Raw genomic sequence first — 13,236 nt, forward strand, 5'->3', positions numbered from 1 at the left:
TGTTCTATAAAGATATACCAGCAGTTCATCCTTTCTGGTGATCTTGATCTGTCCCTCACCATACACATCCTTCAACGTACCATTAAAGTCGGGCCTCACATTCATTCGATATCTTAGCAAGACACTCTTTTGGTATTCTACTGGATAGATTGCCCCCAGGTCCTTGGTAAAATGTTCGTTTCTACTCTTGTCTTTCTAATGGTGCTTGCGCCTTCCACAATGCAGGTCGCTGCGCGGCCAGCCAAGCCTTGCGGGTCAAAGGGCGGCGCTGCAAAAGCCGCCAACGGCAAGGCTATTTACATGCTGAGCAACCAGGCATCCAACTCTGTGGTGGCCGTGCCCATCGCGGAGGACGGAACACTTAATGAGGCGGGCGGTTCATCGACGAACACTGGTGGTTCTGGCGCCAACGGTGTTGACGGTTCGACAAACCAGCCTGCTATGCCGGACCCTCTGTTCAGCCAGTCTGCCTTGACTGTAGCTGGGAATGTAAGTCAAACGCCTCTGGATTCTCCAGTGCTTGTTTACTTTTTCAAGGAGCTAACACTTGAGCAAGAACCTGTTCGCAGTCAATGCCGGATCCAACACTCTCTCCATGTTCGCCATAGACGCCCAGGATCCCACGAAGCTGACCATGGTCGGCAACCCCGCTGATCTGCCGGGCGAGTTCCCTGTCACTGTGGGAGCATCAGCAAAACACAACCTCGCCTGCGTGGGCATGTCAGGGAGCACCGCTGGCGTCTCGTGTGCCTCGTTTGACGCCGCGCAGGGTCTCGGGGCGATGGACGCCCTCAGGCCTTTCGACCTCGGCCAAACCACACCGCCTGTGGGCCCAACGAACACAGTATCGCACGTGTTCTTCTCCGATGACCAGTCGACATTGTTTTCGACGGTGAAGGGAGACCCGACCAAGAACAACACCGGCTTCTTGGCGTCCTTCCCCGTCAATGCAGCCGGTCAGTGCCAAGCTGCATCCGTCGGCGCGGAGGGCGCGCAGGATTCGCCCAATGGGACGGCGGTCCTTTTCGGCTCTTCCCCCATCGCCGGATCATCTGATCTCTTCGTGACGGACGCTTCGTTTGGTGCCGCCGTGCTGAGCACGCAGCAGGCAGCCGGCGGCTCCGCGCAGGCGTCGGGGGCTGCCGAGGTCGTGGGCAAGGGGGCCATCGACGGCCAAAAGGCCACCTGCTGGGTCGCTATCAGCCCGGCCACGAAAACAGCCTTCGTCACGGATGTCGGTGTCAACCACTTGGTTGAGATGTCTCTGGCCGATGCGAGTATACTGGGGGAGACTGACCTCAGTGCCAACGGCGACCCTGGTCTGATTGATCTCAAGGCGGCTGGCAACATGGTTTATGCATTGAGTCCTGGGAATGGAACCACCAACGCTGCTGTGACGGTGATGGATGCGAATACCAAGCAGCAAGTTCAGCATCTTGATATGACATCACTTGGCTTGGATGCAAATGCCCAGGGTATGGCGGTCTTGGAGTGAAGTTCCAGGCAAATCTGGCATGAACTGGACGTGATTTCCAAGAGACTTTTGGAACATGAAAACCTACGTTGAAATCCATTCCCTATTCCAATCACGCAACACTTTGGGGTGTATGCAATGATCCATAACTTCGATAATGCTTATTACATGAAATAGTATTTCACTGCGTCAGTGAAATGGAACGAAATTCATTGGTCTAGTTGTGTTGTTGCTTGAAGCTCAAGTGAAGTTGTCTGTGGTTGCGGATTTGGCCTCATCCCTCAGACGTGCCGCATATCTTTGGCGGGCGGGGCATGAACATTTCATATGCAAGAGTTTTCACAGACAAAGGCATTGTATACAATACAGCTTCCCTGTAGATGAAATAGAAAATGTCCAGGCACCCTCTTGAGCAGCTCAGCAAAATTTACAAGCTTGGGCCATTCCAGCAAAACGCTGTGACAAAATGATGTAACTACCCAGGGAGTCATCTACAAAGGATGTAAAACGACCTGCTACACACAAATCGGAAGTCTGCATACGCACTTCTTCACAGGAAAGAATGCTCAAGAAATTGCACCTTTCAAGATAGCGACCAATAACCATGGGACGACAGAATTCCAGTCAATAAGAAATGGCAATTTGTTATGGAATACGGATGTGACTTGCGCCTTCCCACTTGCAGTGATTGAAGGTATCTTGGTATTTCTACCGTTAAAAGGGAGCAGGCTCTCAACTTCGGCTGCCATTTCCCATCCTGTAGAGTCAACAAACAGCCAACGTAGGACCGCCAAACGCGACCACCACTCCGACCAGGCAGCAACACATGGGAATCATGGCACCAAACAAGGGCCCAGATGATCCCTACCACCACAAGTTTCATTGTGGTGGCAAAGTAAGTGACACACCTGCCTCTATCCTTCCCGTTTGGTTGGAAATGCTCCCAGCACGTGCTTACCTCAACATTGCAGCATCGCAAGGGCCACTGGTGCTGGACCGATGCTGAAATCAAGAGCCTCAAGCACCAGGCGGGTGTGCTGCACCTCGAATGGCCTAGCATCGCCAAGGTTAGTGTTCTGGTGTTCCGTCCGACTTTCGGGATTCGCTCCCAACCTTGATGACCTGGGGAAAGACTGACCCCCAATGTTTGTGGCAGTCCTTCAAAATCGACGGCTTCGTCCGACACGACGCACTGCAATGCTTCAAGAAGTGGACCGAGTACAGGGACTCGACTGCACAAACACCTATCAGGTCCACGACACTTCAAGAGAATACACCGGCTTAAAAACAACAATTTTGGACAGAGCCGCCAGGAGCGCAGATGCAGGATCCACTTGAGCAGCTTTTCTCAAAAAACAGAGATGGAAGAAAGTTGTGCCTTGTCCCCGATCCATACGGGACGGCCAAGCTCTTCTCGCTTGGGCAAAAAAGCAAAAGGGGGCGATGGGATATATCTAAATCTGAAAAAGGTACCTGGAATTTTTGGGGACAGCACACAGAATCAGACGGCTAGCCAATAGCACTTCGAATTGGGTAGGAGTGCGGTAGCATTATCAGGATCGGAAGAGCCAACCAAGCCGGATTCAGTGCACACTTTCCAAATACTTTCTCTTACCTGACATTGATTCGACAAATGCAAAGCTCTTTAAACTGTACGCTTTCATACGATTGACAGTGGTGATCAAACATGTAATGGTGCTGCTCATGACCGGCTGCAATCGTAAAGGCTCTCCACGTTATGTCGGCTTGCGAGGCACTGGGCGATACGACCCTGAGTATCAGACCAAGGCTTTGAAGCCCATGTCCAAAAACAGACATGAGAAAGATACACAGCGCCAGCTCCACTCCTTTTGCCGGATATCTCCCAACTCACTCACCAGAAGAACCGGCTCCAGTTCCACTCAGCTCTCCCACAGGCCTATGATGCAAGAGTTTCATTAGGCGTTGGTTGCAATACCCACTCTTAGTAAGCCCCAGACAGCTGCAGGCTGTTGGACCAACGTTTCCTCCGGGCTTCCGGCTCGCTTATTTAAAGTCACTGATCACTCATAAATTCCCGATCCGGGCACGACAGGACCTAACACGTCCAACAGCACCACAAAAGCCCTTGGGACGGCCGTCCTCCACGACCCTTTCACCAACCCCAGCCGCAGAAAAGTCGACCATGGCGCACAACCAAATGTTCCAGTACTCCCTCGCGCTCAGCCTCATGGACGGCGTCGCGGACAAGGGCCTGCCCATCTCCGAGTTCCTCAAGCACGGTGACCACGGCCTGGGCACGTTCCGGTACATGAACGGCGAGATGATAGTGGTTGATGGAGATGCATACCAGATGCTCTCGGACGGCTCTATCGTGGATCTCGACCCAGAAGGGGACGCTATCCACCCCTTTGCCCAGATAACGCGCTTTAAGCCTGAGATTATCACTCAGGCTGCTATACCCAGCAAGGAGGAGTTGAACGGGATTGTTAGTGGCCTGGCGTGAGTTCCTTTTTCTTTCTGTGGTGCAACAGCAGATTTTGAACTTGCTTCGTCATGCGATTTGGCGGTCTTTCTCCTTACAAAATGGTGCGTCCTGTAATCAAGAGTAACTACTAATCTGCTTTTCCAGCCCGGAGTCTAAGAATCACCTCCTGGCTATGCGATTAGACGGCGTCTTCAAGTCCGTGACCGTTAGGACGGCGGCAGGACAAGAACATCCGCACCAGGGCCTACTTCAGATCGGCAAAAACCAGGTCTCATTTACCTTTGAGAACGTCCGGGGTACCCTGATAGGCTTCCGGCAGCCTCACTATCTGCAGGGCATTGGTGTTCACGGGGACCACCTCCATTTTATCACGGACGACAGGAAGCGCGGTGGTCACGTTCTGGCCCTGCAGAGTGACGGCGAAGTCGAGGTGAAGGCGGCTCAGATGTACACGATGACTCTGGAGCTGCCAAAGGGCGATGAGGATTTTGACAAGGCAGACCTGCTGGGAGCTCATGAAGATTTAAAATCGGTGGAGGGTTAATAGCTGGGAGCATATTTCACCTCGGCGGATATCATGGCGCTGCATCTGGAACGGATCTTGGACACTAGCCAAGTATTGTGTATATATCCCATGCTGTGGATTCCCGGGCCTCAATACCTGTCTTTCCCCCCAACAGAAGCAACATCGCCCAACTCCACCCCCTCAGACGCCCGCCCCGACTCGGCAGTCCCAAGCGCCGCGAAGCCCGGGTCAAGCGCCTCCTCGCTCGCCGTGCTCTGCACCGTCATCGTGATGGGATACGGGTCCGTAGCCGTGGACCGCTTCCACTTGCGCAGCCGCCTCTCCCGCGGCGTCTCCGGCTGGCCGCCCTCCCTGTCGGGCCAGAACCGCTGCGTGATGGTGCGCGGGGCGTTGGCCGCGGCGCCGGGGCTGACCTTGGCGGCGTCGCGGGACCCCTTGTGCAGCACGAGGCGGACGAACCAGGTGCTCACTATCGGTGCGCAGCCCGCCACTATGCCGATGACTTGCTCTGCCAGCGCGAGGAGGACCACGATCATGTAGATTACGGTCGTGTCTTTGCCGTCGGCCATGGGTACCTGGTAGGCGAGACGGGCGATGCTGGAAAGGGGCGCGAGTGTTCTTCGAGATGCCATGTGAGTAAATTGTCATACGATGAGCGTGCGGACGTTGACAGCCCCAATGAAGAATCAAGGTTTGACTCACCCGAAGGCAAACAGGGCCCACACAGCCCACTTCCGCCTGCGGCTCATATTAAGCCGCCATACTGACACCATGGGGATAACCAGTACTAGCAGATCGCTAATGATGTTGATAATCGATGCCGAGATCAAGACCATGTACTGATTCACGCAGCTGCTCCCATATGGCTTGTGGTATGGCACACACTGCAGCGCAAGGGCCATGATCAGGCCGACGGTGTAGAGGAAGTTGAGCCATACAACGACTTGGATAATCCACCAGAGCGCACTTCGAGTCACGCCCTTGGGGAAGAAGAGTCGGACGTATAGTAGCAGGATGGAGAGCTTGGCGAAGAACATGCTCGTGCGGGCGACCATCTGGAGGTCCTGGAAGATCTCGACGTATCGCTTGTATTCTGCGAGGGGCGTGTCTTCGTGGTGCACTGTATTGGTTGCTATTAGCACCCGGGCATGCACGGGACAAGGGGACTTCGAACTTACATCCGCCGCCATGATGCATCATCAACAGCATTAATGTGCATAACACGATTGTACCCATCCAGGCGAGGAGCATGGACCCTGATCCATCGCAACAAGTGCTCGTCAGCTGGAAGCCCAGGGGAAGGACGCAACCTGGAATTCGATTGGAGTTGGACTTACAGTCATCCCACCAGAACTGCTGGTACACCGTGAATCTGGTGTACAGACGGGTCCCCGTGAACAGTGTCGACAGGGCGATGAACAAAACACTCACTCCTATGATAGTTTCACTGGCGATAGGAGCCCGCGCCCGCGCATCGTCGGTGATGTTATTCGGAAAGTTCTCGGCCATGGTTCGAACATATTCGGGGCTCATGGAGCCCTCGGGCCCAGAGACGAACGACAGACAACCTGCGGACTTTACTGATGAGATAGACGATGGTCTTGTGAGATCTCATCGATCAGCGTGTGGCCCACTATATAGAGGCACTAATCCAAAAGAGGCACCAAGGTCGTCCCCCACGGCATTTTTCGGGGGTTCGACGCCGCCTGGGAACACCTGCTTAATGCGGTATCTTTCTTGCAGACCGGTGGTGGGTATAAGTAATGATAATCCACACTGCGTGCATCGCGGGCGGGTAAGGCTCCACATCCTCTTGCTTTTGCTCGAATGTCAACGTTCCCGCCCCCAACTCTGCAGGACCTCTGCGTCAAGTCCATCTAAGCAAAGGTTAGGCAGGATGTATCTGAGTATTCGCAGAGATTGCCTCTAGAGGGATGAGCTCCCGGTATGAAGGATCCATAGCAGCTGTGGATCCACAGTCCTCCAAATTTATCGCAGAGATATTCAACAATGCAACGTTGGCTGCTGCGAGGACGAAGGACGCTCACACCCTTGTCAGTCCCTCTCCCCTCCATTGTGAGCTATCAACTCGCATACATTGGAAGCTTCCACCCTCACGACCACGCCCACCTTAAACCTCGGCTTTGTTCAGCTTCTGCCTGTCGCCAAATCCATAGTCGCCAGCGCCCTCCTGCACAGCCAACATCGGAGATTCTCAGGCGCAGATGCCTCACCGTTCACCATGCAGTGTAACGACACCATACCCCACTGCTCACAGCCCGATCTTAGCTATGTACATGCAATATGATGGAGCACTCACTGCGATCCTAACTCCCTCAGCTCCCATCAGAGAACTAGCTACGGGACGGAACGTTCCCCTGATCCTATCATGCAATGTTTCCGCATGTCTGTGCGGAAATGCGGGTAGTCTTGGTGACCACTGCAAATTGTAAGGGTCGTTCCTACACTTGATAGGGAATAGCACCACGGAGGTTATAGCCGTTGGGAGTGTCTGTTGGTTGAAGATGCAATCGGAGACCAAGAAATTTCGATCATCCACCGAGGGAGGACCCTGGGACTTGCTGAATCCTTCCGGCCCACAAGATGCATGTAACGTCTTCCTTTAAATGCATCATCACATCACGATTCCGATCATCCTGGGTTGTCCCTCACGATCTGCACCCGACTGCCTGCTCTGCTCTCGTCTACACAGTAAGCGCATCTGGATTGCATCTTACCGAGCCACTCGATCGGTCGACTCCCTCTCCCTCTCCTCATCTCTCGTCAGCCTACGTGTCTGCTGCGTCTGCCTACCTGCCATACTTGCATTTCAGCTGACCATCCTCACTCCCCCTGCTAGAGTACTATTGACCACCAATACAACATTGCTTGCCCCAAATATTGCCCACCATGGGACTCCTCTCCACCACGACGACCCTACTGGCTGCTGCAGGCGCGCTGCTCTTGCAGCCCACAGCGGTCCTCGCATTGCACTTCAACATCACGGCCCTGGGGGCGGCCAATAACGCCTCGACGCTCGAGTGCTGGCAGATGGACACGCCCTTTGCAATCTCGACGCAGCAGGGCACCGCCGGCAGCGCGCAGCTCCAGCTGGGCAACACGAGCGCCATCTCGTACAGCGTGCTGCCGGCGCAGTTCGACGCTGGGGTGCACAACGCGCCTGCGAACCAGTGAGTTTCCCCGATTCCCGACGTTCTGTCCCCAAGTTGTGCTATTGGCTTGAATGCTCCGGCCTGCACGAATTGCAGTGGGCTGGCTCCAGCTCTTCGGGTATCTGTACCGAGCCCGGGTCGTTCGGACGATGTGTGACATATCCGTCGTGCTTGTCCATTGGCACGGGGCCCAGGGGGCTCGCAAGCCCGTTTTCTGATCCCCTTTAATCCCCGAAGTCATGCAGACTACCATGCTGATCACTTCCTCCTAGATGGGTCATCTTCCTGTCTGGCCTAGCTTACATCTCCCTCCCGGAGGACGACACGACCAGCGTGTACGTGTCTGGCGGGCAGTTCGGCCTCATCTTTGCCGCCGACACGTCCGACGTCAGCGCGAGCGGTCACGCCACGGCCTACCCTGGAACCACCGAGACGATTGCCATTCAGATCCCCACCGAGGACGGCGAGATCCCGGACCACTCGATCTTGCATCCCGGCCCTTGCACTGCGAACGACACCCTGGGCTTGCTCATGCTGGGTGCTGGAAGCGGCTAACTGAGCGTTGTCTGTGCCGAGATACAAATCACTTGGTCCTAACGGGGGACTGCATTGCACCCTACCGTCACGGGACATAGGTCGATAGTAATTGATAATTCAGTTCGAAAGTGCCCACAAAAGGAACTTTCAAAGCAGATTACCACCATCCTGACCGATAGACCTGTGCCAGCCTCGTTCAGGATGTCTTGACTATAACATGCTCCCGCCTCAATCACAGGCTGTGGTCCATTCGCTGTTCTAGTATGCTGCTATGCGTCCCCTACAAACAATCTCATTGGAAACTCAGAGCTCTCGTCTGTCCAGAATGGATTCAATATCCGGAATGGATCGCCTCGTCAGAAGCGACTTGGGTTATTCACAGCCGCCCGATCCTTTCAAAATCTCGCACACCTGCTGCTCGCTCACTACCATTGTGGTCCAGAACATAGAAACCAGCAGGGATCAAGTCCCACCAGGTAATCCAAACATACGGAGCCCTTGGAATTCTGGCAGCGAACGAACGGCTTGCACCAGGTTCCCCCATGACTCATCCTTGGTGCCCTTTGTGTCAACCTGTCGTTTCACGAATAATTCAGCCCCACGGTCATTCAGGATAGACAATGGCCATATCATATGTTCACACTCACATTGGTAACGATGCCTCGATAGTGCCCGTGAATCGCTAGGAGCTTCTCATCGTACTCGTTCCATCGTTTGTCAAAGAGCTCATCGTCGTCCGTGCTGTTCCGCCGGCGTCTGACGAATCTCTCTTTTGCGAAATCGACGTAGCAGTGGAGGAGAATGACACGCGAGGGTGCCTTGACCTGTAGACACACAACGGACGTTAGCAATGCAACTCTCAGCAAGCACAGGCGCCGAAGATGGGGCGGCACCTACTTCCTTCTCGAAAGCCAGCGCAGTCTCGATGTCTCGTGGGAAGCCGTCAATGAGCCAGCCGGGGCTGGATGATGACTGCCCATCAAGCAGCTTCTCCTTGATCAGCGGGACGATGGTCTCGGGCGGAAGGAGCTTGCTCTTCTGCACGTATTTCGCTACCTCTTCCGGTGGCAGGCGTCCGTCGGCCTGGGCACTGACTTCACCTGGCTGAGTTTCAGATGCATTGGCGTTGCACAGCTGCCGGAGGTAGTCCCCGACAGAGAGGTGTCTGAAGCTGCCAGGGATCTGTTGACAGATGCGGGAGCAGAGAGTGCTCTTTCCGCTACCTGGTGGGCCGATGACAAACACGATGGGGCCGGGTGGGATTTCCTGGTCAGTCGAAGCATTGCTCTCGAGAGGTGGCTTTTCTGTGGCCATGGTCGAGGTGGAAGGAGAACGAAGTGTTGAGATGTGCTCTCGCACAGAGTGACTGTTATTCGAGAGCTGAAGTCGATGGCAGTAATTCAGATGGACTCAATATTGAACGTAGCTTGACTTTGAGAAATGATTCATCTGTTTTCGGAGAGAGTGCACCTACTTATATTGAAGCGACCTGCAATGTTTGTCCTCAAGTACTCTTCATAGCTTAAACGCTTGTGAGACCACACGCAGGACATCAATGTTTGCGTGTGAGTAACTACATTTTTGGCGTTTGCCATCTGCAGTGAAGCAGGTCTGGAATGCCTCGCAATCGCACAATATTCAACACCAAGCATGTATGACTGGTTGTCATTGTTCTCAAACCGTGGAAATGTTACAGCGCAATTCATAGTTGACCAACCTAGATTTGCTTAATTGTTTGGGAACTGGACGCGAGGTTCAAGGTTCACAGTATCACCGTGTCGGTGGTGACTACATGCCTACACGGCAAAGACTCATCAAGGGCAAATGCTTCTCAAGATGAGGAAACGTGTTCGTTATGCTTTCAGGTGCGATCAACTCCCAGGCAACAAGATACAGAGCAGTAAATCAGAGCAGCAACTTCGACCAGTACAAATCTCATGCCAAACCTGCCCGACTCTCCATCCGGTACCACCCGCGTGTACCCGTCCCATCGACATCCACAATTTAGAAGTTGGTAACAGAGACCTCAACACCACCGGAAGCATAGTACTCCGCGGCAGGGGAGATAGTGGAGGCGCTCAGGCTGGTGTTGACACCGAGGACGACCCAGGCGAGGAAGCCGTCCTGGATGCTGTCGCCGAGCTGGACGTAGTTGAGGAAGGGGTCGGTGGTGCCGTTGGTCTCGGTCTCGGAGGCGATGACGCGGTCGCCGGCGTTGGCGGTGTTGGACTGGGTGTTTGTGTTGTAGGGGTAGAGCAGCTCGACCTGGTCGCGGACGGTCTGGTCCCAGAAGGTCTGGCCGATGTGCGAGGCGGTCAGGTCGTAGACGGTGCCGTTCTCGCGGACGGTGGCGTTCTCGTGCAGGATGGTGTGGATGTGGACGGCGCGGCCGGCGTAGTGGCCCGGGAAGAGGGTGTTGAAGGAGGCGACGCCCTCCTCGTCGGTGGGCTGGAGGCCGCGGAGGAAGGTCTTGTCGAGCACCGAGGTGTCCTCGGTGTTGCCGTTGCCGGTGTTGGTGGTCCCGGAGTAGACTCCGGTGGAGTTGCAGCTGAAGATCTCAAAGTAGGAGCCGACGATGGGCTCGCAAGTGTTCACGTCGATGATCTGGAAGTCGTAGTGGACGGGGACGCCCTCCTGGTCATCGACGAGGTCCTCACGGACGTACTCGCCGGCGACGTAGTAGGGGCCACTCTCACCCTCGGCGGTAAGGATGCAAGGAGTGTACGACGCAAACACATCTGCCTCCGGTGTGTTGAGAGTGAAGCCAGTGTCAGTCGCGTTGTGGTCGGTGGCAAGGACAGTGGCGAGATCGCGAGCCTTGATGTTGCGCTTCTTGACCAACTCATTCCTCTTGTTGGCACGGCGCTCAATGGCGCGGTCCTCGAGCCCACGGGTCTTGAGCTTGGCTGCGCAGTGCTCGAGGTTGCGAGAGGTGTGCTGGAGCATGGCCCGGCGAACAGCGATTTCCTGGTCAAGGTTTCCGTGCGCGGAGACGACTCCAGCAGCCACAGCACCGGCAATGATAGCAGAATAACGCATTTTGGCAGTGATTTTCAGTTGGAACGACCTTGTAAGAAGCGCAAGAGCGAAAGAAAAGATGTCAAGTGAGAGACTGGAGTTGTTGCGATGGGGGCGATGGTGATGGAGGATTGTCAACGAGGAACGTCATGTCGAGAATCTGCTCTCTTTATGTTCATGTCTACATCACTAGGTTGAATTCCTTTTGCAACTGTCTTCGATCTCCTGAGTCCTCAGCCACACTGTTGCTATTCGCACACGCCGGTGATCATCACAGCCAACATGGGTGTGATGGCTGAGAGAGTGAGGGTTTCTCAATTCACCATCCCACATACAGATGCGAAGATCCATAGAAGACGAACCGCAGGGCCAACAGCCAGTCAGGTCAAAGGTGTTTCCAGCAGATGTCACCTACACGCAAAAGTCTGACGCGTCAGGTTGTGAATCTGAATCCACTACTTCACTATCGCGGGCTATTGTGACGAGGAACAATCCCGAACAGAAAACTCCATGCCAATCAAAACGAATGAATTACACACAGGGTGGGAAAAGGGATGTGGGGAGGACTCCAGGACACGCGTAAACAAGCAACGGTATGTGGGAGTGCCAAGAGTGCCACCCGTTCCCTCACATTAATATGGCTGCCAAACGCACATGGGTCAGAAAGTACGCGTACAGCCTGCCACTATAGAGTGAAAAGAAGAAACAACAAAGTCCTGGTCATCCTATCGTCTACGTATGGCATTCGAAAATTAATGGGCTCACACAACGCAGATGCTCCTAACTTAAAGTAAATTTCTGTCACTGTGCTGAACGCCCTTCGAGTCTAGTCGTCACCTTGACTGAGTGTGCCCTGATCACGATGGAGGTGTTCGGCTGATAGAATCGTCAGTGGCTACCTAGGTAGTATGGGTCCTGAGGGGGCTTCCCCTTGTAGCAGGTATTAATGCATTGAGTGCCAACTCATTCCGTGCCTAGGCGTGCCACCAAAATTTACTAGGTATCCTGACGGAGCCTCCGTCCAGTCCAGATTTGGGATCCTCTACCCCTTGGCTAATCGTCCTTGACATCTCATTCGGTTCATCCCGAACAAGCCGACGCCTGGGGCTGTTAGGAAGGCGCTTCGAAAATGCGCCCACAGCCCCACACGCTTCCCAGTCCAGTACGCGTACTGCCGTGGGGAGGACTTTGGGATCTTTTCCTACCCCTGCCTCGGCTTGTCGTATACTCGTATTCCTTGCCTACCGGGACGCATTCGCTTGCAGGCAGCCTCTTCCGTCGGTTACCTATCTACTGAGTTGAGCCACACTCTCTTGAGACTGTGTCGTGACGCCAATGAGCGTCCAAGGTCCATGTGTCCTCAACATTTTTGCTGCCTTCACTTGGGGAAGCTGAGAGCTTAATTATTAGCTGCAGGGGAAAGCAAGGGAATAAAAAGCACCCAAATAAGAACATCTCGTGCGGAATAGCCCACAGTTTTCGAACTCTTCACGATCTCACCCACATGCGTCAGAGGACGCTGGCCAAGAACCCGCTGTCTCTTGGGGGATCAAGCTCGTATTCGTTTACAAAAGACACCTGAACAGTTGAACTGCCCGCGCGGTCTTCCATGACGAGTTTGTTCCATGAGATGTCCAAGTTGAGCTGGAACATTACCGTTCTTGATGACACGTCCGTAATCTTGCTGTCCAATACGCGGAAAACTTTGAAGCCCAGCTTGCGGCTCGCTTGCTCACAACCTCCTCCTCCCAAAGCTAAAACACCCGGGATGTGGAAAATAGTGCGTCACAACGTATCCGAGTGGAAGATGGCACGACGCCAAGAGAACTCGCTGGACCCATTGGGAACCACTGTGGTGGCCATGTTTCCTCTTGGTTCGTGATGAAGAGAACTTTCCTCGCCGTCTCCTCCCAATCAAGGGAACTGGATACTAACTTCCAATGCTGACGCCGCCTAGATGAGCCAATCTTGAGTCATCAGCTGCGTCGAAGCCGATTCAGCCCTCTCCAGGTCCAAAGTGTGCTTCTGATTCCTAGCTAAA

At 54.2% G+C, this 13,236-nt stretch overlaps 7 protein-coding genes across 7 annotated transcripts; 4 read left to right on the forward strand and 3 right to left on the reverse strand.

Moving 5' to 3' along the window:
• Positions 1–219: 219 nt before the first annotated feature.
• Positions 220–1,495, forward strand: INS49_003273 (uncharacterized protein; the record flags this gene model as incomplete). Its single annotated transcript, XM_043164068.1, has 2 exons — positions 220–489; positions 557–1,495. 2 exons carry the CDS (start codon positions 220–222, stop codon positions 1,493–1,495), a joined length of 1,209 nt encoding a protein of 402 aa, XP_043018833.1.
• Positions 1,496–2,309: 814 nt separating this feature from the next.
• INS49_003274 (uncharacterized protein) lies at positions 2,310–2,759 on the forward strand (the record flags this gene model as incomplete). Its single annotated transcript, XM_043164069.1, has 3 exons — positions 2,310–2,369; positions 2,446–2,541; positions 2,631–2,759. The coding sequence occupies 3 exons, from the start codon at positions 2,310–2,312 to the stop codon at positions 2,757–2,759; spliced, it is 285 nt and encodes a 94-aa protein (XP_043018834.1).
• An 879-nt stretch (positions 2,760–3,638) lies between these two features.
• INS49_003275 (uncharacterized protein) lies at positions 3,639–4,485 on the forward strand (the record flags this gene model as incomplete). Its single annotated transcript, XM_043164070.1, has 2 exons — positions 3,639–3,955; positions 4,086–4,485. The coding sequence occupies 2 exons, from the start codon at positions 3,639–3,641 to the stop codon at positions 4,483–4,485; spliced, it is 717 nt and encodes a 238-aa protein (XP_043018835.1).
• A 110-nt stretch (positions 4,486–4,595) lies between these two features.
• Positions 4,596–5,976, reverse strand: INS49_003276 (uncharacterized protein; the record flags this gene model as incomplete). The annotated part of the gene is made up of 4 exons (XM_043164071.1): positions 4,596–5,085; positions 5,170–5,587; positions 5,646–5,723; positions 5,805–5,976. The coding sequence occupies 4 exons, from the start codon at positions 5,974–5,976 to the stop codon at positions 4,596–4,598; spliced, it is 1,158 nt and encodes a 385-aa protein (XP_043018836.1).
• Positions 5,977–7,377: 1,401 nt separating this feature from the next.
• Positions 7,378–8,195, forward strand: INS49_003277 (uncharacterized protein; the record flags this gene model as incomplete). The annotated part of the gene is made up of 2 exons (XM_043164072.1): positions 7,378–7,658; positions 7,913–8,195. 2 exons carry the CDS (start codon positions 7,378–7,380, stop codon positions 8,193–8,195), a joined length of 564 nt encoding a protein of 187 aa, XP_043018837.1.
• A 444-nt stretch (positions 8,196–8,639) lies between these two features.
• On the reverse strand, positions 8,640–9,491 carry INS49_003278 (uncharacterized protein; the record flags this gene model as incomplete). The annotated part of the gene is made up of 3 exons (XM_043164073.1): positions 8,640–8,750; positions 8,825–9,001; positions 9,075–9,491. The coding sequence occupies 3 exons, from the start codon at positions 9,489–9,491 to the stop codon at positions 8,640–8,642; spliced, it is 705 nt and encodes a 234-aa protein (XP_043018838.1).
• A 690-nt stretch (positions 9,492–10,181) lies between these two features.
• On the reverse strand, positions 10,182–11,216 carry INS49_003279 (uncharacterized protein; the record flags this gene model as incomplete). The annotated part of the gene is made up of 1 exon (XM_043164074.1): positions 10,182–11,216. The coding sequence occupies one exon, from the start codon at positions 11,214–11,216 to the stop codon at positions 10,182–10,184; it is 1,035 nt and encodes a 344-aa protein (XP_043018839.1).
• Between the last annotated feature and the right edge of the window lie 2,020 nt (positions 11,217–13,236).

The sequence above is a fragment of the Diaporthe citri genome (genome assembly GCF_014595645.1).
Source record: "Diaporthe citri strain NFHF-8-4 chromosome Unknown scaffold_10, whole genome shotgun sequence".
In the NCBI taxonomy this organism is placed as follows: Eukaryota; Fungi; Ascomycota; class Sordariomycetes; order Diaporthales; family Diaporthaceae; genus Diaporthe; species Diaporthe citri.